Source organism: Pseudocercospora fijiensis (assembly GCF_000340215.1).
Source record: "Pseudocercospora fijiensis CIRAD86 unplaced genomic scaffold MYCFIscaffold_9, whole genome shotgun sequence".
In the NCBI taxonomy this organism is placed as follows: Eukaryota; Fungi; Ascomycota; class Dothideomycetes; order Mycosphaerellales; family Mycosphaerellaceae; genus Pseudocercospora; species Pseudocercospora fijiensis.
Genome location: NW_006921540.1, coordinates 3058625 through 3080747, shown reverse-complemented (window position 1 = coordinate 3080747; position 22123 = coordinate 3058625). Strand labels below are relative to the sequence as shown.

At 43.5% G+C, this 22123-nt stretch overlaps 5 protein-coding genes across 5 annotated transcripts; 1 reads left to right on the top strand and 4 right to left on the bottom strand.

Annotated features, from left to right (window-relative positions):
* Nucleotides 1-9: 9 nt before the first annotated feature.
* Nucleotides 10-1025, bottom strand: MYCFIDRAFT_47359 (uncharacterized protein; the record flags this gene model as incomplete). The annotated part of the gene is made up of 4 exons (XM_007932374.1): nucleotides 10-503; nucleotides 556-691; nucleotides 751-856; nucleotides 913-1025. 4 exons carry the CDS (start codon nucleotides 1023-1025, stop codon nucleotides 10-12), a joined length of 849 nt encoding a protein of 282 aa, XP_007930565.1.
* A 353-nt stretch (nucleotides 1026-1378) lies between these two features.
* On the bottom strand, nucleotides 1379-2417 carry MYCFIDRAFT_190924 (uncharacterized protein; the record flags this gene model as incomplete). Its single annotated transcript, XM_007932849.1, has 3 exons — nucleotides 1379-2182; nucleotides 2244-2312; nucleotides 2370-2417. 3 exons carry the CDS (start codon nucleotides 2415-2417, stop codon nucleotides 1379-1381), a joined length of 921 nt encoding a protein of 306 aa, XP_007931040.1.
* A 498-nt stretch (nucleotides 2418-2915) lies between these two features.
* Nucleotides 2916-4282, top strand: MYCFIDRAFT_199874 (uncharacterized protein; the record flags this gene model as incomplete). Its single annotated transcript, XM_007932848.1, has 2 exons — nucleotides 2916-2950; nucleotides 3046-4282. The coding sequence occupies 2 exons, from the start codon at nucleotides 2916-2918 to the stop codon at nucleotides 4280-4282; spliced, it is 1272 nt and encodes a 423-aa protein (XP_007931039.1).
* A 46-nt stretch (nucleotides 4283-4328) lies between these two features.
* MYCFIDRAFT_178857 (uncharacterized protein) lies at nucleotides 4329-14239 on the bottom strand (the record flags this gene model as incomplete). Its single annotated transcript, XM_007932847.1, has 8 exons — nucleotides 4329-4365; nucleotides 4393-4437; nucleotides 4470-4576; nucleotides 4602-4897; nucleotides 4944-4958; nucleotides 5015-5533; nucleotides 5563-5573; nucleotides 14235-14239. 8 exons carry the CDS (start codon nucleotides 14237-14239, stop codon nucleotides 4329-4331), a joined length of 1035 nt encoding a protein of 344 aa, XP_007931038.1.
* A 3969-nt stretch (nucleotides 14240-18208) lies between these two features.
* On the bottom strand, nucleotides 18209-20230 carry MYCFIDRAFT_205161 (uncharacterized protein; the record flags this gene model as incomplete). The annotated part of the gene is made up of 2 exons (XM_007932846.1): nucleotides 18209-20019; nucleotides 20125-20230. 2 exons carry the CDS (start codon nucleotides 20228-20230, stop codon nucleotides 18209-18211), a joined length of 1917 nt encoding a protein of 638 aa, XP_007931037.1.
* Nucleotides 20231-22123: the final 1893 nt, after the last annotated feature.

The following is a 22123-nucleotide window of genomic DNA, read 5'->3' as shown; positions in this document are numbered from 1 at the left end:
AAAGTCATCTCAAAGTTTCTCGAACGTCGGCTTAGTCTTCCTGATCCCACTCATCATCGCTTTCTTCACATCCTCCGACTGCACCATAGCAGCATTCCAAGCCGCAGTATATTTAAGCCCATCCTCAACCGGTCTATCCCGACTAAAGTCCAACAAAGCCTTGGAGCTCTGAACAGCAACAGGACTCTTCGTCGCAATGAAGTGAGCAAGCTCCAGACCCTTCTCCAAAAGCTGTTCTTTGCTCTCGACAACCCGCGACACCAACCCGACCTTTTCAGCCTCTTCAGCGCCGAACTCTCGAGCCGTGTAGACGACCTCTTTCGCCCAGGAATACGAAACCCCGATTTTCGGCAGTCTTGAAAGAGTGCCGACATCTGCTGCTAACCCGACGTCGACTTCTTTGATTGAGAATCGCACGCCTTGGGCGCAGTATCGAATATCAGCGGCGACAGCGAGATCGATGGCGGCGCCAAAGGTCACTCCGTGGGCGAGAAATATGACCGCTTGACACACACTGTCAGTGCATGCTCGTTCATTTCGGAGGCGTAGACGTACGCTTTTCGCATCGCTCGATCGCATTCATGCCATTCTGATAATCATACATATGTCTTCGGACTTTCCATGTCCGGCGAGCGATGTCACTCGTCTTTGATGATTGCGATACTGGGCCGCCAGATGATGCTGTTTTGACCTAGAGGATAAATCAGCATCACATGTATTACTATTCTTATGTTTTACGTGAGATCTTACATCCAGTCCTGCCGAGAAATGCGGACCAACGCCAGATATCAAGATCACTCGGACATTCTCGTCGATACTGAGCTTATCGAATACTAATGCTAAACTATGGAAGACGCTGTACACAACAGTCAGGAGAGGATGTATATCGACTTCAAACCTCCGTGCACTTACTCTGGGCTGAAGGAATTGTATTGCTTGGGTCTATTGAGTTGGACGTGCGCTACGAATGCGGACGGAAATGTTGTGAGAAGGTCTGGAAATTGGTAGTCTTGCTCACGAGACATCTTGTGGTGATGATTGTCTTTCGATGATCAGAGGTGTTGCTGGTGAGTACAAAGGGTGGTGGCACTCCGCTCGGTTGCGACCTCCATTAATATTACCGAGGCGAAGATCGTTCACTCCACTTTGATTACGGCCCTTCAATATGCAAGCAAATCTATGCTTCATGTCGAGTTGCCCGAGTCGCTTCTTGTCGAGCATTGTTCGTCAACAACTAGGATTCTTTCCACCTAGTCAAGCGAATGGACCGCGGCTTGCAGGGCTCCGTATTCTGCTGTTTGCTAGCAGCTTCCCACTCGATTTGAATCGTTGCCACTCCTCTATCCTGAGGCGCCAGATCACCATTTTGGGCACAATCCTACTCTTCGTTAACCTTCTCTTCGGCCTTCTTCACAAGAGCTGTCACATAGTCTGCGACGACCAGCGTGATCATAGTGTGTGGAGCAATTCGGACGAAATACGTGCCAAACCCGCGGTAAAAGCGCAACAGACCTTCCGTCTGTGCAACCTTGACCGCACAATCGAAGACACCTTTGTAAGCAGATCCGCCCCTCTGTAACCGTGTCTTGACAAAATCGAAAGGGAGACTGAAAAACGCTGTAAAGAATCCGGCGATGGCTGATGCGCCGAGGCTGACCTTTCGATCAGAGAGCGATGTCCGCTTTTTCAGCTGCGCCTTCGATTCCGAAAAGAATGCCAGTTGACCAAAGTTCGTCGACATAGCTCTGATGGTTGTGGGATAGGATCCCTGCCATAAAGCGAAGACACCTTCATTCCTAGCAATCCGAACAAGCGCATCAACTACCGACTTGTAGTTGGCCCGTTCTGCTTTCGGCTTCATGCCATCGCTCTGGAGTCGAATGAGAGCTACCTCAGCTGGGTTGGCGATGGCAGCGGCGAGACCTCCAGCACTCAAAGAGGCAGCTGCTCGTTCACGGAAGCCGATTGTAGTCCCCTTCGCTTCGGCTCTGACGACAAAGAAGGTTTGGAATCGATCGAAGAATCCAAGTCGCATGGTAGCATAAGTCGCCTGTCGCAAGAGGCCTGCGGATAATCCATCGTACAGGTCGAGAAATCTTCCATCGCGAATGATTTGCCTCGCCACTGCGAACGGTGTTTGGCCTTTCCCTGCACTGCCCTCCCCAAGCAGTTGTAATCGTACCTGATGCCGGAGATGAGTATGGACTTCAATCAGGACGGGGGTCGTTTTCTATGATACCGACCTTGACCATATCAGCTGGCTGAATGCAACATGTAGCTATCATTCCTGAGCCTCCGCCAATTACGAATGGCTGTAGTTGAGTCCATATTTTCCCCAATGTAGACTTTGGGGCTTCCTGAGCTTTTACGACCTGCGTCCCTGAGGACTCAGCCTCGTTTGAGCCTGCTTTTGACATTGAAGGGTAGACATCCTGCAGCTGCCATTTTGCCTATATCAGACAGGCACTGACAAAGGATTGAGTTCGATGTGTAGCCGAGGGATGAGAGTCCAGAGTGAAGTTGGCGGCATCGGCGCAGTAGCGGGGTGCAGGGCAGAATGGAGGAGGCTGGGTAGAAACCGGGGTAGTAGATCCTTTATAACCGATTGTTTCCGGGTCGTCCTTTCTCCTACACCATCAATGTTCATTGTCAAGCAACGACACAATTATTACTTGGCTTGATCGCAAGACGTGAAAGGCGGAATCCAATCACTGCCGATGTGAGGTCAGCTAGTTGCACATTTATCGATATCATTAATTTGTCGACCATTACATTCCCAGCAGCAAATGATTGATCGCCATAGATCTCAATTGGCGACTGTGATACCTCGTGAAACATCGTGATCGAAGTCATTCCTTAGTCACTGCTCTAGAGCTGCAGAGGCTCCGTGAGTGTTACATCCAGTCTCTCCCATCATGGCTTCGGTGATAAAAAATCTCGTAAGTCAACTGTACGCAATGAGAACGAAGCTCATTTATCGCAGAGACGAGCTCCTCGTAGCGGCATCGGATTCTCGACATCAAGGCAATCCAACATTTCATCAAGTCGGCCAGCCTTCTCAGGAACACGAAGATCCATCCACGCCCCAGCCACCGAATTCCTCCAATCCTACAACGTAGACTGGACAGAATCCCAACAAACAGTGCGCTCAGCAATCTCCAAAATCGCATCAAAATACGACGACGAATACTGGAAAGATCTGGACATCAACCACAAATTCTCTTTAGACCTCCACAGCGACCTGGCGCGGAACGGATGGCTAGGAATCTGCATGCCGGAAGAGTACGGCGGCTCGGCATTGGGAATCTCAGAGGCAGCGGTAATGATGCAAACGCTTTCCGAATCCGGAGGAGGTATGGCGGCGGCGTCGTCGGTCCATATGAATATATTCGGTCTGGAACCGGTGGTGAAGTTTGCGACCGAGGAGCAGAAGAAGAGGTGGTTAATCCCACTGATCGCGGGAGAGGAGAGGGCGTGTTTTGGCGTCACGGAACCGAACACGGGACTGGATACGCTGAAGCTGCAATCTCTCGCGATCAAGAATTCCGAGGGGAAGTTTTATTCCGTGAGTGGATCGAAGATTTGGACGTCGACGGCGCAGACTGCGCAGAAGATTTTGCTTCTGGTACGGACGACTCCGCTCGAGGAAGTTAAGAAGCCGACGCAAGGGCTTTCGCTGTTTTATACGGATTTGGATCGTTCGGTGGTTCAGGTGACGGAGATTGAAAAGATGGGACGAGCTGCGGTGGATAGTAATGTGATTTTCTTCGAAGACTGGCAGGTGCCGGCTGAAGATCTGATCGGTGAAGAGGGGGAAGGGTTCAAGTTGATTATGCACGGGATGAATGCCGAACGGATCCTGATCGGAGCAGAAGCGCTGGGTCTGGGATTCGTGGCTCTTCGAAAGGCTGCTTTGTACGCCAAGGATCGCGTAGTATTTGGTCGTCCGATAGGGAAGAACCAGGGGATACAACATCCTTTGGCCGATTCGTGGATGAAGGTTGAAGCTGCCAGATTGATGGTCTACCAAGCGGCGCGGATGTATGATGCTGGACATAGTACTGGGGAATATGCCAATGCATGCAAGTATTTGGCAGCCGATGCTTCATACGAAGCTGCAGAGAGAGCGGTCTTGACACATGGAGGAATGGGATATGCTAAGGAGTATCATGTCGAAAGGTACTTTAGAGAGGCAATGCTACCCAGACTAGCACCTGTCAGCAGGGAGATGATACTGAATTACATCGGCGAAAGAGTGCTGGGTCTGCCCAGGTCGTATTAAGCAGAAGCAGTCATCTGATACAGTATCTAGCTTGCATTGACAGCACTTAAAGACCAATCGAATCATCTGTTTTACGAGTCTTGCTTGTGTTGTGCACTTCGCATACGGACGCGAAGAGCTTCAAGCGTTCATGCTGCTTGTGCGTCAGTCTCGATCTTTTGCAAAGGGAAGTGAGTCAAGGACTCACTTTATCAAGATCGTCTTGGGCTCAGTGTAGGCCCGCAATGCGTATTCGCCAAACTCTCTGCCGATGCCGCTCTGTTTGCGGCCTCCAAAGGGTACTTGCATATTCATCTGTAGTCTGTCAGCACGAAAGAACACAGTTCAAGATCATCGATATGCTCACATAGCTGACACAATTGACGCCCACCACGCCACTGTCCAAACCTTTAGCCATGCGCAGCGCACGACCGATATCCTTCGTAAAAACGCCAGACATCAGCCCATACTCGGTGTCGTTAGCCATCTTGAGCACCTCCTCTTCCGTCTCGAAAGTCTTGATGACAGCCACGGGCCCAAAGATCTCGTTCTTGTAAATGTCGGCGTCAGCCCTGGGGTTCAAGAAGAGAGTAGGTTCCATGTAGCAGCCGGTATCGCCATGCTGAACCCCTCCGACTACAAGCTAAGCTTCCTCTTTGCCTCTCTCAACTATAGCCTTCACCTTCTCGAATTGACTCTAATCGACAAGAGGGCCAATTTTGATCGTGTTGTCCTAATAATCGCCGAGATCACTGACAGCGGCTTTCATCTTTTCGCTGTACTTGTCGACGAAAGCTTGCGCGATCGACGACTGTACGTAGACTCGAGTAGCAGCTACACAGACCTGGCCTGATCTTGCCAAGATCGCATTGACAGTCCAAGTCAAAGCATTGTCTAGATTTGCATCATCGAAGACCACCGCCGGCGACTTGCCTCCGAGCTCGAGCGTCACACGTTTGAGATTGCTTTTGGCCGCCGCCTCTTGGATCTTTTTCCCCGTTGGTACGCTGCCAGTGAAACTGATCTTCCGAATCCTCATGTGGCTAGCTAGGAGGGCGCCTGTCTCTCCTGCTCCAGTGATGACTTGTACGACTCCTTTGGGAATTCCTGCTTTCTCAAATAAGGGAGCAAGTGCCAGACTGCCAAGTGGAGTTTTCTCCGAGGGTTTGACGATAATCACGTTGCCGGTTGCGAGGGCTGGAATGCATTTCAAGATCATAGTGGGCACCGGAGCGTTGAATGGATTGACGGCGGCACAGACACCTAGTGGCACTTGAAGAGTGTGTATGGTGTGGTATCACGTGCATGATGCCTCAGGCTGCAACTGCCGCACTTCTTCTTCCGACTTTCTCGTAGATAGTCTCTCTCGAACTAGTGTTTATGTGGCTCGAAGAGCCACAAGTGAAGGCCGAAGAGCTATAAGTAAAGGCTAAGGCGACGAGCGGGGTAGGGTAAGCTAGATTCTGGAAGATTCTACGGTAGCTATTGCCGTACTGCGCTAAGCAACAAGGCGGAAATCGTTACAAATCGCACTTTTTAAATCGCGCGCCTTTCTAACAACAACTTCAGGTATTAGAAAACACTATTTAGAAACGCTTATAGTAAGTACTATTAGAAACGCTTATAGTAAGATAGTCTAAAATATCTAAAGTAACTACTTCCGGAATACGCCTATAGTAATTACTATCCGGAATACCTATAGCGAGTACTATTCGAAATATCTATAGTAGATAGTTCTTTCTAAGTAGGAACGCTTATAGTAAGTACTATCTATAAGGCGTATAGTAAGTCTAATCTAAAACGCCTAAAGTAATTTTAATCTGAAATACTTATAGGAATTCTAATTTAGAATACTTATAATACTAAGTACTATTTAGAACGCGTATAGTAACTCTAATCGGGAGCGCTAATAGTTAGTACTACTATCTATAACGCTTATACTAAGTTTTATTTAGAACACGCTATATAGTAATTCTAATCCGAAACGTATATACTAAGTCCTATCCGGAACGCGTATAGTAAGTACTATCCGGAACGCGTATAGTAAGTACTATCCGGAACGCGTATAGAAAGTCTAATTCGGAACGCTAATAGTAAGTACTATTAAGAACGCTTATAGTAAGTAGTACTATCTAAAATACCTATAGTAAGTACTATTTAGAATACTTATAGCAAGTTATATCCGAAACGGTTATAGTAAATACTACTAAAAACGTTTATAGCGAGTACCCTATATAACGCCTACTACGAGTACCCTATAAAATGCCTATAGCGAGTACTCTATAGAATATCTATAGCGAGTAGTACTATCCGGAACGCGTAGGATAAGCCTTATTTTAAACGCTTAGTATAGTTAGTTCTATATAGACCGGAACGTTTCGAACTGTTTATAGTAAGTACCTTATATAACGCCTACTACGAGTACCTTATAAAACGCCTATAGTAAGCACTCTATAGAATATCTATAGCGAGTAGTACTATCCGGAACGCGTAGGATAAGCCTTATTTTAAACGCTTAGTATAGTTAGTCCTATATAAACCGGAACGCGTATACTAAGTCTAATCTAAAACGCTTATAGAAAATCTTATCCGGAATATATAAAGTAAGTCTAAGTCTAATCTAAAACTAAATACTTATATTAACTACTACGAACTATTTATAGCGAGTACCCTGTATAGCGCCTACTACGAGTACCCTATAAAACGCCTATAGCGAGTACTCTATAGAATATCTATAGCGTACTACTATCTAAAATACCTATAGTAAGTACTATTTAGAGTACTTATAGCAAGTTATATCCGAAACGCTTATAGTAAATACTACTAAAAACGGTTATAGCGAGTAGTAGTATTCGAAACGCTTATAGCGGTTACTATCCGAGATATCTATAGCGAGTAGTACTATCCGGAACGCTTTAGAACGCGCTATATAGCAATTCTAATCCGAAATGCTTATACTAAGTCCTATCTAAAACGCGTATAGTAAGTACTATCCGGAACGCGTATAGTAAGTCTAATTTAGAACGCTAATAGTAAGTACTATCAAGAACGCTTAGGCTTATAGCAAGTAGTACTATCTAAAATACCTATAGTAAGTACTATTTAAAATACTTATAGCAAGTTGTATCCGAAACGCTTATAGTAGATACTACTAAAAATGCTTATAGCGAGTAGCAATATTTGAAACGCTTATAGCGGTAACTATCCGAGATATCTATAGCAAATAGTACTATCCAGAACGCTTATAGCAAGTCTAATCTAAAACGCTTATAGAAAGTCTTATCTTAAATATATAAAGTAAGTCTAAGTGTAATCCGGAACTAAATACTTATATTAAGTACTATCCGGATTCCGGAAGGCTTATAGCGAGTAGTACTATCTGGAACGCTTATAGTAAATACTATCTAAAGTGCCTATAGTAAATAGTATTCGAACTGTTTATAGCGATTACCCTATAAAACGCCTATAGCGAGTACTCTATAGAATATCTATAGCGTACTGCTGTCTACAACGCCTATACTAAGTTTTATTTAGAACGCGCTATATAGTAATTCTAATCTAAAACGCTTATAGAAACTCTTTCCCGGAATATATAAAGTAAGTCTAAGTCTAATCCGAAACTAAATGCTTTTATTAAGTACTATCCGGAAGGCTTATAGCGAGTAGTACTATCCGGAACGCTTATAGTAAATACTATCTAAAACGCCTATAGTTAAATAGTATTCGCACTATTTATAGCAAGTACCTTATATAACGCCTCCTACGAGTACCCTATTAAACGCCTATAGCGAGTACCCTATAGAATATCTATAGCGAGTAGTACTATCCGGAACGCTTATAGTAAATACTATCGAAAACGCCTATATTCGAACTACCTATAGCGAGTAACCTATATAACCTCTACTACGAGTATCTTATAAAACGCCTATAGTAAGCACTCTATAGAATATCTATAGCGAGTAGTACTATCCGGAACGTATAGGACCCTATAAAACGCCTATAGCGTACTACTATTTATAGCCTATACTAATTTTTTAATTTTATTTAGAACGCGCTATATAGTAATTCTAATCCGAAACGCTTGTACTAAGTCTTATCCGAAACGCGTATAGTAAGTCTAATTCGGAACGCTAATAGTAAGTACTATTAAGAACGCTTATAGCAAGTATGTACTAAGTCTTATCCGGAACGCGTATAGTAAGTCTAACTCGGAACGCTAATAGTAAGTACTATTAAGAACGCTTATAGCAAGTAGTACTATCTAAAATACTAATAGTAAGCACTATTTAGAATACTTATAGCAAGTTATATCCGAAACGCTTATAGTAAATACTACTAAAAACGCTTATAGCGAGTAGCAATATTTGAAACGCTTATAGCGGTAACTATCCGAGGTATCTATAGCAAATAGTACTATCCGGAACGCTTATAGTAAACACTATCTAAAACGCCTATATTCGAACTACTTATAGCGAGTACCCTATATAACGCCTACTACGAGTACCTTATAAAACGCCTATAGCGAGTACTCTATAGAATACCTATAGCGAGCAGTACTACCCGGAACGCGTAGGATAAGCCTTATTTTAAACGCTTAGTATAGTTAGTCCTATATAAACCGGAACGTATATAGCAAGTCTTATCCGAAACTAAATACCTATATTAAGTACTATCCGGAAGGCTTATAGCGAGTAGTACTATCCGGAACGCTTATAGTAAATACTATCTAAAACGCCTATAGTAAATAGTATTCGAACTACCTATAGCGAGTACCCTATATAACGCCTACTACGAGTATCCTATAGGACGCCTATAGCGAGTACTCTATAGAATATCTATAATACTAAGAATAAGTCTAATTTAGAACGCTTACAATACTAAGTACTATTCGGAACGTATATAGTAAGTCTAATCCGGAGCGCTAATAGTTAGTACTACTATCTATAACGCTTATACTAAGTTTTATTTAAAACGCGCTATATAGTAATTCTAATCTAAACGCTTATACTAAGTCTTATCCGGAACGCGTATAGTAAGTCTAACTCGGAACGCTAACAGTAAGTACTATTAAGAACGCTTATAGTAAGTAGTACTATCTAAAATACCTATAATAAGTACTATTTAGAACACTTATAGTAAGCTATATCCGATACGCTTAGCCTTACGAGTATACCGCCTCGAGTAAATATCCCCGGATTAGGCGTAAACGACTATATAGCCTCGAGTAAATACTACCGGATCGGGCGTAAAAGATATATATAGTATCGGAAATACTACTACTATAGCGGCGAAGCCTTACGATACGTACTACGACTACTATATCCTCCGAACCGGTCGCGAACTAAGGAGTTTTAACGTTCCTCGGATATAGCTAATTAGAGGCGGCTTTTAGATCGTTTTAAGCCGTACTAAGCCTAAAGTAGACCTACGGTTTGTTAAGTTATTATTATATTAGAGATAGCGTAACCGCGCAATACCGCCGCGAGCAAATACCGCCGGATTAGGCCTAAAAGTTAGATATACCCTTCCGGAATACTACTATCGCGGCGGCAACGCGTTATAATATAGACTCTGCGCAATACCGCCGCGAGCAAACACCGCCGGATAAGGTATATACGACGAAGACGCCCTTTTCGAGACTGCTATCGAAGTTATAGCTCGTCGCGGTATATACTACGACGTCTACGCCTTTCCGGATCGTAGAGGTATTAACGTTCCTTACGTCTACTAATTAGAGGCCGCGGTTAGCCCATTTTGAGCCGCACTAAGCCTAAAGGGGCCCCAACTTTTGTTAAGTTGTTATATTTTAGACTATCTAAAACGCCTATAGTTACTAAACAGTATTCGAACTACTTATAGCGAGTACCTTATATAACGCCTACTGCGAGTACCTTATAAAACGCCTATAGCGAGTACTCTATAGAATATCTATAGCGAGTAGTACTATCCGAAACGCGTAGGCTAAGCCTTTCGAGCATACCGCCTCGAGTAAATACCGCCGGATTAGGTATAAACGACCGATATAGCATCGGAAATAATACTATCGTAGCCTTACGATATATACTATAACTCCTACAATCTCCGAACCGCTTACGAACTATATACTACGACTCCTATAATCTCCGAACCGCTCGTAAACTAAGAAATTTTAAAGTTCCTCGGCTATAGCTAAGTAGAGTCGGCTTTTAGCTTATTTTAAGCCGTAGTAAGCCTAAAGGGGCCGTAAGTACCCTATAAAACGCCTATAGCGAGTACTCTATAGAATACCTATAGCGAGTAGTACTATCCGGAACGCGTAGGACAAGCTAACTACTATCTATAACGCCTATAGAAAGTCTGATTTAGAACGTTTATAATAGTAACTTAGTAAGTACTATTCGGAACGCGTATAGCAAGTCTAATCCGGAGCGCTAATAGTTAGTACTACTATCTATAACGCTTATACCAAGTTCTATTTAGAACGCGCTATATAGCAATTCTAATCCGAAACGCCTATACTAAGTCTTATCCGAAACGCGTAGAGTAAGTACTATCCGGAACGCGTATAGTAGGTCTAATTTAGAACGGTAATAGTAAGTACTATTACGAACGCTTATAGTAAGTAGTACTTTCTAAAATACGGTATACCTATAGTAAGTACTATTTAGAATACTTATAGCAAGTTATATCCGAAACGCTTATAGTGAATACTACTAAAAACGCCTATAGCGAGTAGTAATATTCGAAACGCCTATAGCGGTAACTATCTAAGATATCTATAGCGAGTAGTACTATCCGGAACGCGTAGGACAAGCCTTATTTTAAACGCTTAGTATAGTTCGTCCTATATAAACCGGAACGCATATAGCAAGTCTAATAATCTAATCCGAAACGCCTACAGAAAGTCTTGTCCGGAATGTATAAAGTAAGTCTAAGTCTAATCCGAAACTAAATACTTATACGAAGTACTATCCGGAAGGCCTATAGCGAGTAGTACTATCCGGAACGCTTATAGCAAATACTATCTAAAACGCCTATAGTTAAATAGCATTCGAACTATCTATAGCGAGTACCCTATATAACGCCTATAGCGAGTACTCTATAGAATATCTATAGCGAGTAGTACTATCCGGAACGCGTAGGATAAGCTAACTATTATCTATAACGCCTATAATAGGTCTAATTCAGAACGCTTATAATACTAAGTACTATTCAGAACGCGTATAGTAAGTCTAATAACTCTAATCCGGAGCGCTAACAGTTAGTACTACTGTCTATAACGCCTATACTAAGTTTTATTTAGAACGCGCTATATAGCAATTCTAATCCGAAACGCTTATACTAAGTCTTATCCGGAACGCGTATAGTAAGTCTAATTCGGAACGCAAATAGCAAGTACTATTAAGAACGCTTATAGCAAGTAGTACTATCTAAAATACCTATAGTAAGTCCTATTTAGAATACTTATAGCAAGTCTAATCCGAAACGCTTATAGTAAATACTACTAAAAACGCTTATAGCGAGTAGTAATATTCGAAACGCTTATAGCGGTAACTGTCCGAGATAGCTATAGCGAATAGTCCTATCCGAAACGCTTATAGCAAATACTATCTAAAACGCCTATAGTTAAATAGGATTCGAACTATTTATAGCGAGTACCTTATCTAACGCCTACTATAAGTACCCTATAAAACGCCTATAGCGAGTAGTACTATCCGGAACGCGTAGGATAAGCCTTTCGAGCCTACCGCTCCGAGCAAATACCGCCGGATTAGGCGTAAACGATACCGCCTCGAGCAAAAAACGCCGCCGGATTAGGCGTAAACGACGGAGACGGCCTCGGAAACACTACTATCGCGGCGCCGGAGCGTTATAGTCGATACCGCGACTCCTACGCCCTCCGGACCGCTCGAGAATCGAGAAATTTTAAAGTTCCTCGCCGCCGACTAATTAGAGTCGGCTTTTCGGTCGTTTTGAGCCGCACTAAGCCTAAAGGGGCCCCAACTTTTGTTAAGTTGTTATATTATAGATATATTAGTTACATTCAAGTGGTTATAAGCCCTCTGCGTTTCTAACACGCATTCTACGTTCTAATTACAACTCTACCGACTACTACGTAGCTAGTATTGTTACTAGAAAAAATTCGCGCGCCGCCGCTAACACCTTATTATCGCCGCCGTCGCTACTACTCGAGGGTTCTAGCATATACTAGACTCGAGCTTCTTATAATAGTGTTAGCTGTCCGCTATACGAATACAACTTAGGCGCGCCTATCGGCGGCCTCTTAAGACAAGTCTATAGTCTCTTTCTATATTAACATCGCCGTCGCTATCTATAATAGCTCCCTCTACAACTTCTAACGCTTATATAAGCAATATCCCTAAGCTAAAGAATAAGGAGAATTATCTAGCATAGGCCTATGCCGCTAAGGGTGCCCTTAAAGGCATATAGGTATAGCGCTATATCTAAGGGATCCGCCTAAAGCCTAAGTTTAAGTTGTTATCTACTAAAACATAGGAAGAATTTAAAGACCGCTAAGATAAATAGGAGGCAAAGGACTAGTTAGCGCGTACCTAGATCTTTGCTAATTGTGTTAGTAATATTTAACAATTACTACTTAGCCTGTCTATATCCTAGGAAGTATAGGACTTCCTTAAGAAGAAGTATACTAGTAATAGTAGGTCTACTAAGTTTATATTATTCTAGGAATATTCTACCCTCCGGTACGAGGGCAAGGACGTTAAGAAGTTCTACAACGATTATAAGAAGAAGTTAGGTACGTTAAGCAATACTAAATTAAAGATTAGCGACTATTAAGCTATCTACTTCTTTATTATACTAATTAGCCTGTTCTACGAGGCGTTTACGCAGATGCGACGTAAACAAATGCGAGCCGCTAACTTTACGGTTAACGGCAACATACTAGACAATATTATTAGCGCGTTGCTTAACGAGAATGTCGCATAAGTTAACTAGGCTTAGTATAGTAGATACTATAGTCTATAGAAGCCGCAGCAATCGTTGCCTGCTAGCGGTAACAATAGTAGCAATACGCCTCGAAGCGACTTAAACCGTAGCGGCCGTAGTGGCCGTAGAAACAATAACAACGGTCGAGGTCGCGGTAGAAGCAACTAAAACTAATCTAACCGTAGGAAGTGCGCTTGCTATTAAGGCTCGCATCCTTCCGACCGCTATTATAACAAGTACCCTTATCTGGAGGAGGAAGACCGACTGCGCCGTAAGCAGCAAAAGGCTAAGAAGAAGGGAGTATAGTAGCAGTAGCGTAGACTAACTGCTTGGCAACAATTGCTACCTCCGGCAACTCTATAAGGCCTGTTTGCCTATAACAATCCTCGTACGGATACCTCTGTTAGATTAGCGACACTACTTATTCAATGCTGTTACTATTAGTAATATAGCTACAACTGCGCTTACAGCTGCTACTCGTACTACTAATTAGGTCGTAGACTTAGGTACTAGTATATATATAGTTAACGATCTAGCACTTCTTATCGAATACGAAGGTTGTAACGTGCCGGTACGCTTTAGTAGCAATACTAAGCATACTACGTTAATTAGTATAGCCTATACTAAGGTTGTTAATAAGCTTAGTATAAGCACACTGCGGTTGTTAGAGACACTCTATATGCCTAGTCTAGTAGCTAATTTGCTGTCTACTAAGAAGCTTGCCGACAAGGGCTGTTTTTACCGCAATAACAAGCGAGTGTTATTTACATACGATGCTAGAGGCAATAAGATTACTATCGCTTAGACCTACCGTAAGGATAGCCTTCCTTTCCTTTACATACCTACCTCTAGTCCTAATAGCTAGGTTATTGCGTTTCTATTAAAGAAGGGGGTGCTAACAGGCACTATAGAAGAGTAGCATCTACGTCTTAGCTATATCTACTATACTAAGCTGTTACGTCTAGAGGCTAAAGGCTATATTATTATTACTAGCGACAAGAAAGCATTCTATAACTACATTGCCTACCGCATAGCAATAGCTTATAAGGAGTATAGCCGACTGCCTCGAATACGGCTATCTACGATCTACTACATTGTCTATATTGACGTAGTCTGTATTACTAACCCTAGTCTTTGCAAGGAACGCTACTTTACGCTGTTTATATGCGCTAAGTTAGCTTATCGCTACGAATACTCAAGCAGCTTAAAGTTAGGAGCTGTAGTAGCTATTAAGGATTATCGTGTATACGTCCGTATACAGACTAGCTATTTAATCCCTATTTACCGCCTCGATAGAGAGGGTAAGTACGGCGGAAATTAGCTATTAAGCTAGGCTCGCGATTATAGTATTGTACTGCAGGTTACGGCGCCTTATTCTTCGACTTAAAATAGCCTAGCTAAGGTTAGCAATTATATCGTTTGTACTACGGCTCGAAAGATAATATTGCATACTAACCTTCTAAAGGCTCTGTAGCCGTAGGCTGTTACTACCGCTATACAGGTTATTAATATCACACTAAGCTAGGCCCTCGATAGAGATAGCCCTTATATAGTAGTTGCTAAGGAACTCGGCTAGTTACGTAAGCAGCTACATATTCGATACCTGCGCGCCTATAGCTATATAGCTATTGTCTACGACTATAGTATAGCTCGTAGCAAGAAGTTTAACGCTCGCGGCAAGCTCGGCAAGCTAGTTAGCTATGCGAAGGACTCCGTAGACTTAGGTAAACACACAATCTACTTGCCTAACGAGCACAAGGTTGTTACCTCGAAGGATGTCTAATTTATTAAGTTAGGAGACGACAAGTTGTCGCTTCCGGAGGGCGTTAAGCTATATACCAATCCTAACAACCCGTCTAAGAGCCGGTTTATAACTATTAAGTTAGTTATGCTAGCCTTGTTTAATACGACAACGAGTAAGGCACCGAAGGCTACAGAAGTAGCTAGTGTTATTTAGCAACTTCTAGCTTAATAAGAGGTCCCTATAGAGCAACTTAATATACCGCTAGTAGATAAGGTAGTTAACCTACTACTAACGGAAGACGATATGCCTAACATTCAACTATTAAGCGAGGAAGATAGCTTCCAATCTGCTAAGGAAGAGACACTATTTAATCTAAATGCTAAGAAGGGCGAGCCTAGCTAGTTGCTAGAGTTTGAGCGACTAAATACCGCAGGCGCTCGTTTAATACGTACTACTCGAAGCAACAAGTTAGCACGAGAGCTATTGCGTAGCTATCTAGCCGATGCTAGCGTTAATCGATTAACGCGCCGTAACCTAGCTAATATACTAATAGCCTATGTAAAGGGCTTTATAGCTGCCTATTATATCGCTAAACAGGCCGATAATCCTGCTAACGATATTCCTATTCTAAAGAGCTTTAAGGCTACTAAGGAATTACTATACTAGCTACAATAGAAAGAGGCCTATAAGGCTAAATACAAGTCACTTATCGACAACGCAACCTAGGTCTACGTTGCTAAGCAAGAAGTACCTGTAGGCCGCAAGGTTGTCCGTAGTAGATAGGTGTTTACTATTAAGCGTAATGCTAATAGCAAGATTAGCCGTTTTAAGGCCCGTTAGGTTGTAAAGGGCTTTACTTAAGTTAAGGGTAAGGATTATAATAAGACTTATACCGCTATTGCTGAGCTACTAACTCTTCGAGCCCTGTTCGCCCTTATTGCTTATTATAACCTAGAAGCTTAGCAGTTTAATATTCTTACTGCCTTCTTAAACGCTATAATTAGCGACAAGCACAAGATCTACGTTAAACAACTATACGGCTTTGAAGACTGTAGTAGCAAGGGCATGGTTTGCCTATTACTAAAGGCTCTATATAGCTTAAAGCAGTTGCCTATACTACAGCACGAAGAGCTCCGTAAGTACTTGAAGAGCCTTAATTTTATCCCTATAATAAGCGACGTACATGTGTTTAAACACACGCTTAGCAACTCAATTATCGTCATTTACGTAGATAATATAATTATTATTGCACACTTAATAGCTGCTTTATAGGCAGTCGCTTAACTGCTAAAGGATCGCTTTAATATGCGAGAACTTAGTAACCTTTACTACTATCTCGGTATGCGCATTATTCGCAATCGCAAGGACCGTACTATCTATATAGTATAGGACGCCTATCTAAACCGGCTTAGTAAGAAGTACGGTATATAGGGCCGTATAGCTCCTACTACTCTAATAGCTCTACGCTATATCAAGTCGGCTATTTAGCGTACGCCTAAGACCTATATAGCTAGTGCTACCTTCAAGACTAAGTACTAAGAGGGCATTAGCGAGGCTCTATAGCCGGCAATAATTACTCGACCGGACGCTTATTATACCGCCGGTTTGTTATTACGCTTTGTCGCTAATCTAACTAAGGAACACTATTACGCGCTCCTATAGCTTATTAAGTACCTAGTTAGCACTCTTAGCCGCGGCATGCGCTTCTAAGGCACGTAGAGCGATAATAAGCTTAATCTCGCTAGTTACTACGATGCCTTATAGGCTAATAACCCGGTTACTCGCCGCTCTACTAGCGGCTTCTACTTTACTCTAGCTAGCGGGCTGTTATTACACAAGTTAGGTCGCTAGACGCTAGTTACTCTGTCTTCTATAGAAGCTAAGTATATTCAATTAATAACCGGCGCTAAGGAAGCCGTTACTCTAGCTCGGTTGTTAGAGGAGATTGGTTATAAGGGCACTATTAAGCCTATTACGCTATACGAGGACAATTAGTCCGCTATTGCTATTACTTAGTCGACGAGTATTAATAGCCGCACTAAACATATAGATACTCGAGTATACTATATCCGTAAGAAGATCGCTAACGGTACTATAACCGTTACCTAGATTAGCACTTACGATTAGATTGCTAATAGCTTTACTAAGCCGCTTAATAAGCTTAAGCACGCTCGCTTCGTTAAATAGTTAAACTTAGTAGATTATAAGGCCGCTATTAAAGGCGCCGCTTAGCCTGCTACTAAGTATTAAATAGATAGAAGACATGCTTATTGTCTAGTTTAACTACTGTCTATTTAAACCCCTTGTTTGCTTTGTTTGGCTGTATGCACGCGATAAGGGGGTGACTTGAAGAGTGTGTATAGTATAGTATTACGTGCATAATGCCTCAGGCTGCAACTGCCGCACTTCTTCTTCCGACTTTCTCGTAGATAGTCTCTCTCGAATACATCAGTTACATTCAAGTGTGGCTCGTGTGTCACAATCTTGGTGAAGCCATCGTCGTCCGGGAAGAAATCGCCTGCTTGCTTGTCTGTCCAGCCACTGAAGTACAAGATACAATTTTTGATATACGTCTTCTCCCGAGTGGGAATGATGCTGGTGGGGTTGCCACTTGTCAAGCTGTCGAGGCTGAGGATGGGCACGATCTCCTCTTCCATAAGCGCAGCCAACCTATGAAGGCACTCTGTTCGGTGTAAGGCTGTGAATTTGCTCCATTCTCCTTTGAAAGCAGCCTCAGCAGCAATCACAGCTCGTTCGACATCTTCGTCGTTGGCAATCGGCACTGCATTGCAGACCTCGGAATTGTTCTTTGGGTTCTTCAAAGCATACGTCTTTCCCGATGACGAATTGACATATTCGCCATTGATGTATAGCTTTGTGAAGTCCGCTGGATTGTACTTGGCCATGATAGAACTCTCTCCGGAACGCGCTACACAAGGGTCGATTGTAGAGCAGTGATTGTAGTGTAGACTATACGGCACTGCAACCCTTAGGCCTCCAGGTATTGATTGATGGCGGGGTTGAGGAACGGTTGGCTCTAGCGCAGGTACCTATTGAGCTCTAGAATATGCCACCGACCACTTCTGATGCGGAGTTGCTTGGTATGCTTCCCAGTGAAAGACCTTGTTACGGTCCACGGAACAAGGAGGAAGCAGTCAAGGGGCTAGCTAACTAATGGAGGAACGGCTACCTCTGCAATTAACCTTCCTCCTCTATATAATCATCTACAATCAGAACTTCATAACAGACCTAGTGCTTCACGATGCAGCCGTTTTGATGCTCTTCATCGCATGAAATTGGCCCCAATCGACACTCTTGATCTTCTGCCGAAACTGTGCAAGACCATGCTCACCCTCCGAGCCCGGCTGCATCATGCCTGCAAACACTTTGGTCACGAAGTGTTGCTGCTCTGCTCCGCCAGGATCTCTCCATCCCAGTCTGACAAGCTGCTTACACGCTGCTGCAGACCGAGGCGCACATTTCCTCAAATCCCGAAGATATCGGGAGGTCAATTCCTGCAGGTCTTGCGAGCTCGAGGCCGTGCCATGAACGACTCCAATTCTGTGCAGTTCGTCGGGCTTGACTTCTCGCCCAGCCAGCATTGCTTCGCGCAGGAATGGGATGCCCCATTCCCGAATCATGTATTTCGAGATGATTGCGGGAGACAGACCGAGTTGGATTTCGGTCATCGTAAAGCGGGCATTCGAGGAGAGGAGACGGACATCGCAGACAAAGGCTAAGCCAACACCTCCCCCATACGATGGACCATCCACCACAGCAATCGTGGTTTGTGGTGCATGGTCGATTGCCTCGTACAGTGCTTCGACTTTGCCGTAGTATTCTGACTTCTCAGCGGGATCATTTGAAGCACTTGCTCCACCGCCACTCAGGTCCATGCCTGTGCAGAAGTATTTGCCCTCGGCATCCAAAATGATGTGGAAAACTGTCGGGTCGCTGGCGAGATCCTTGAATGTTCTTGTGATTCCTTCCACCATGTCGTTCGTCAGAGCAGTACCATTCTTCGCCCTGGTCAACGTGATTCTGACAGCATGGTCGGCCCTTTGCACCTTGTAGTCCCCGGCGTCCCGGAGCAAGGACCACTCGGGACTCTTGACGACGTGGTTTTCCTGTTTGGAAACGGCAGTGTTTTCCTTGGATTGGCTCTTTGCGACCACAGCCGATCCTGCCCTGCTATTGTTGGGGATGCCGATTTCTTTCGAGATCCAGTCGCCGATTTCTGACAATTGCTGCAAGTCGATTCCTGTGGGGATTCCAGCTTTCTCGAAGGTGTATACCATGTCTTCTGTCGACAGATTTCCCTTCGCACCTTTCGCGTAGGGGCATCCTCCAAGTCCGGCGACGCTGCTGTCGAATGCTCGAAGTCCCATTTCGTACGACTTGACCACGTTGGCGATGGCTTGGCCATACGTGTCGTGATAGTGACCAGCAAGCTTTTCTGCTGGGATCTCAGCGAGCAGCACACGAAGCAGCTCCTCGATATCATGCGGCGTGGCCACGCCAATCGTTTCGCCAAGGCCAACCTCATAGCAGCCCATCTCTAGGAAACGCTTTGCGACATCCAGGACTTGCTTCGGATCTGTGGGACCATCATAAGGGCAAGCAACGACGCAAGATACCACGCCACGTGCTCGAATGCCATGAGCTTTCGCCGCCTTTACGATTTCTTCGGCCCTTTGGAGAGCATCTTCAATTGAGCAGTTGGTGTTCTTCCAGCTGAAGCCTTCTGACGCCGATGCGAAGACAACCACCTCCCTTGCCTGGTTCTGTACTGCTCGTTCCAGACCTTTCATGTTGGGAGTCAGCACAGGTAGCCAGACCCCCAGGGGCTCTCCGATCGCTTGGGCCGCTTGGAGGACTTCCTGGCTGTCAGCTAATTGTGGGATCCATTTGGGTGACACAAAGGAAGTGGCTTCGATATTTCGAAGCCCAGTATGTGCAAGGCGACGGATCAGCTCAACTTTCGTTTGCGTAGGGACTTGTGCTTTGATGTTCTGTAAACCATCGCGTGGCCCAACTTCCAGTATTCGCACAGCAGACGCCTTGTTTACTGCCGCAGCATTCACGGAGTGGTGACGGAACGAAACGGAAGCGCTTCCTCGTCTTACACTGCGTGTTTGACGGAGCACGCTACATCTCAGACTGGCCGCCATACTGTCCAGGAAGTCGAGGTCCTGCTCGCCCCTGGAAAGCCAAAGGTCCCATCTCGAAGACGAGAGCGAGGTCGACGATGGGGGTTGGTTCTGATTGTCCGCATTCATGCCAGGAACTTCTTTGGCATGGGTCAGCTTCGGTTCACTCGGCAAAGTCTGTCTCCTTTCAGAAGCTCCGTGGATGCCTCAGGTTCTGCCAAGGAACCGGCTCCAGCGGAGCGTCTGACGACAAACAGTAGGAAGCGACTATATACACTATAACCTGCCATTCTATTAGATAGCATTTAATATATAACTTTATATATACACAAGTTCTCGCAAATGTCTCTTTAGCGGGTTATACATTTTACGATAGTATATAGATAGATAGATATTTCATTCGCCTATTATAGTGCCTTTCGGCCTATATAGGTCTATTTCTATGTATTGTTTTAGGTAGGAAACCAACTTAGTTAGTAAAAACCTCCCTCCTGTCCTATTTATAAGTATTAATCTTCCTTGTTTTCTTGTTCTCCTTCCTTTAGGGTGCACTAGTATTATAGTTGTTACTCTCTAACTACCTTGCCTACTACCTTGCCCTTCTTTCCCCCTCTTCTTCCCTCCTTCTTATCTACTCCTTAGTTTCCCTTACTAGTGCGAATTGTTATATAAATCCCTATTTAATAATCCACTTTACTATCCTCTTTAGGTCTTCTTTGCTCTAGATTAGCTTATCGTATTCCCTTTCTATTGCTTTTAGTCTCTAATTACTTCTGCCTTCTAACTATTAAGGGTAGACTAGCAGTATATACTTAGGGTTCTAAGATTAGTAGCTATATTAGCAAGCCCTGCTTTTAATTCCTAGGACGTTTCTTCTAAATAGGTAAGATCTAAATCTAATATATTTAGATCTGATTTGGATAGCTAGGCTTACCTCGGCCCTGTTTAGGTCCTTATAGAGCTAGTAGTTGTATTAACCAAATTTGATTAGTGCCTTTAGGGTTCCTAGTCTAACTTGTGTTTTGTTCTATTCCTGCTCCTATAGGTATCTAGTAATTGATTCTGCTAAGCTTTGTTTCTCTCCCTTTGGTTTGTCTTCCTTTAGCCTTATATTTGGTCCCTAAAGCTCTTTCTCTAGTATTTCTCTTATTAAGACTCTATATTGCTCTAGGTCTTTGACTTTTTAGGGAGTTATTTATAGTCTGTCTCGCCTCCTAGTCCTAATGCACTAGGCTTTTATCTTGTCTAGTGCCTTTTAGATAGTCTATTAGGCTAGGTATTCTATTATCTTTGCTGCATATTAGTGTCTTAGTCCCTTAAAGTATTGTTTAACTAGTAGGATCCCTAATTCTATTTCTACTACCCTTATTAGTATAGTTTTGTATACTCCTAGGATTTTCTTTAGGCTTTAGGTTTAGGACCTGCTAACTGGTTGTTTAATCCTCTTTAGTGTTTTCTCCTAGGCTGTCTATATCTGTGCTCTATATAGCATTGCTAGTTTGACAATTGCTTTGTATATAACTTTAGCTTTCTCGAATGTAGCCCCCTATATAGAGGCTATAAGCCTATTAATAGACTGTATATTAGCATCTGCCCTCTGCTTTGCCTTCTTTACTTGTAGTCCCTAATTCAGTTTTAGATCTAGCTAGATCCCTAGTACCCTAAGCTCTGCTAATAATTAGGTTTCAAAGCCTTAGATAGTAATTGATTGCTTTATATTGTAGGTTGATTTAGCCTTACTAAAGTAGATAAGTTAGTACTTTTCTAGGGCGAATTTTGCTCTATACCTCCTTACCTATTTTTTATACTCCTAGTGCTTCTCTTCTAGGATCTTGTAGTTAGTTTCTGTTGTCTTAGACTAGGCTAGGATATTCGTATTATCTACAAACCCTAATGCTAATATATTTTTTAATTCTAGGAGTAGGAGTAGGTCTACTATAAAGATAAGGAAGAGGATTAGGGAGAGTGTTGATCCTTAGGGGATTCCCTTTTTAGTTAGCATTAGGTCTGATTTGAATTTGC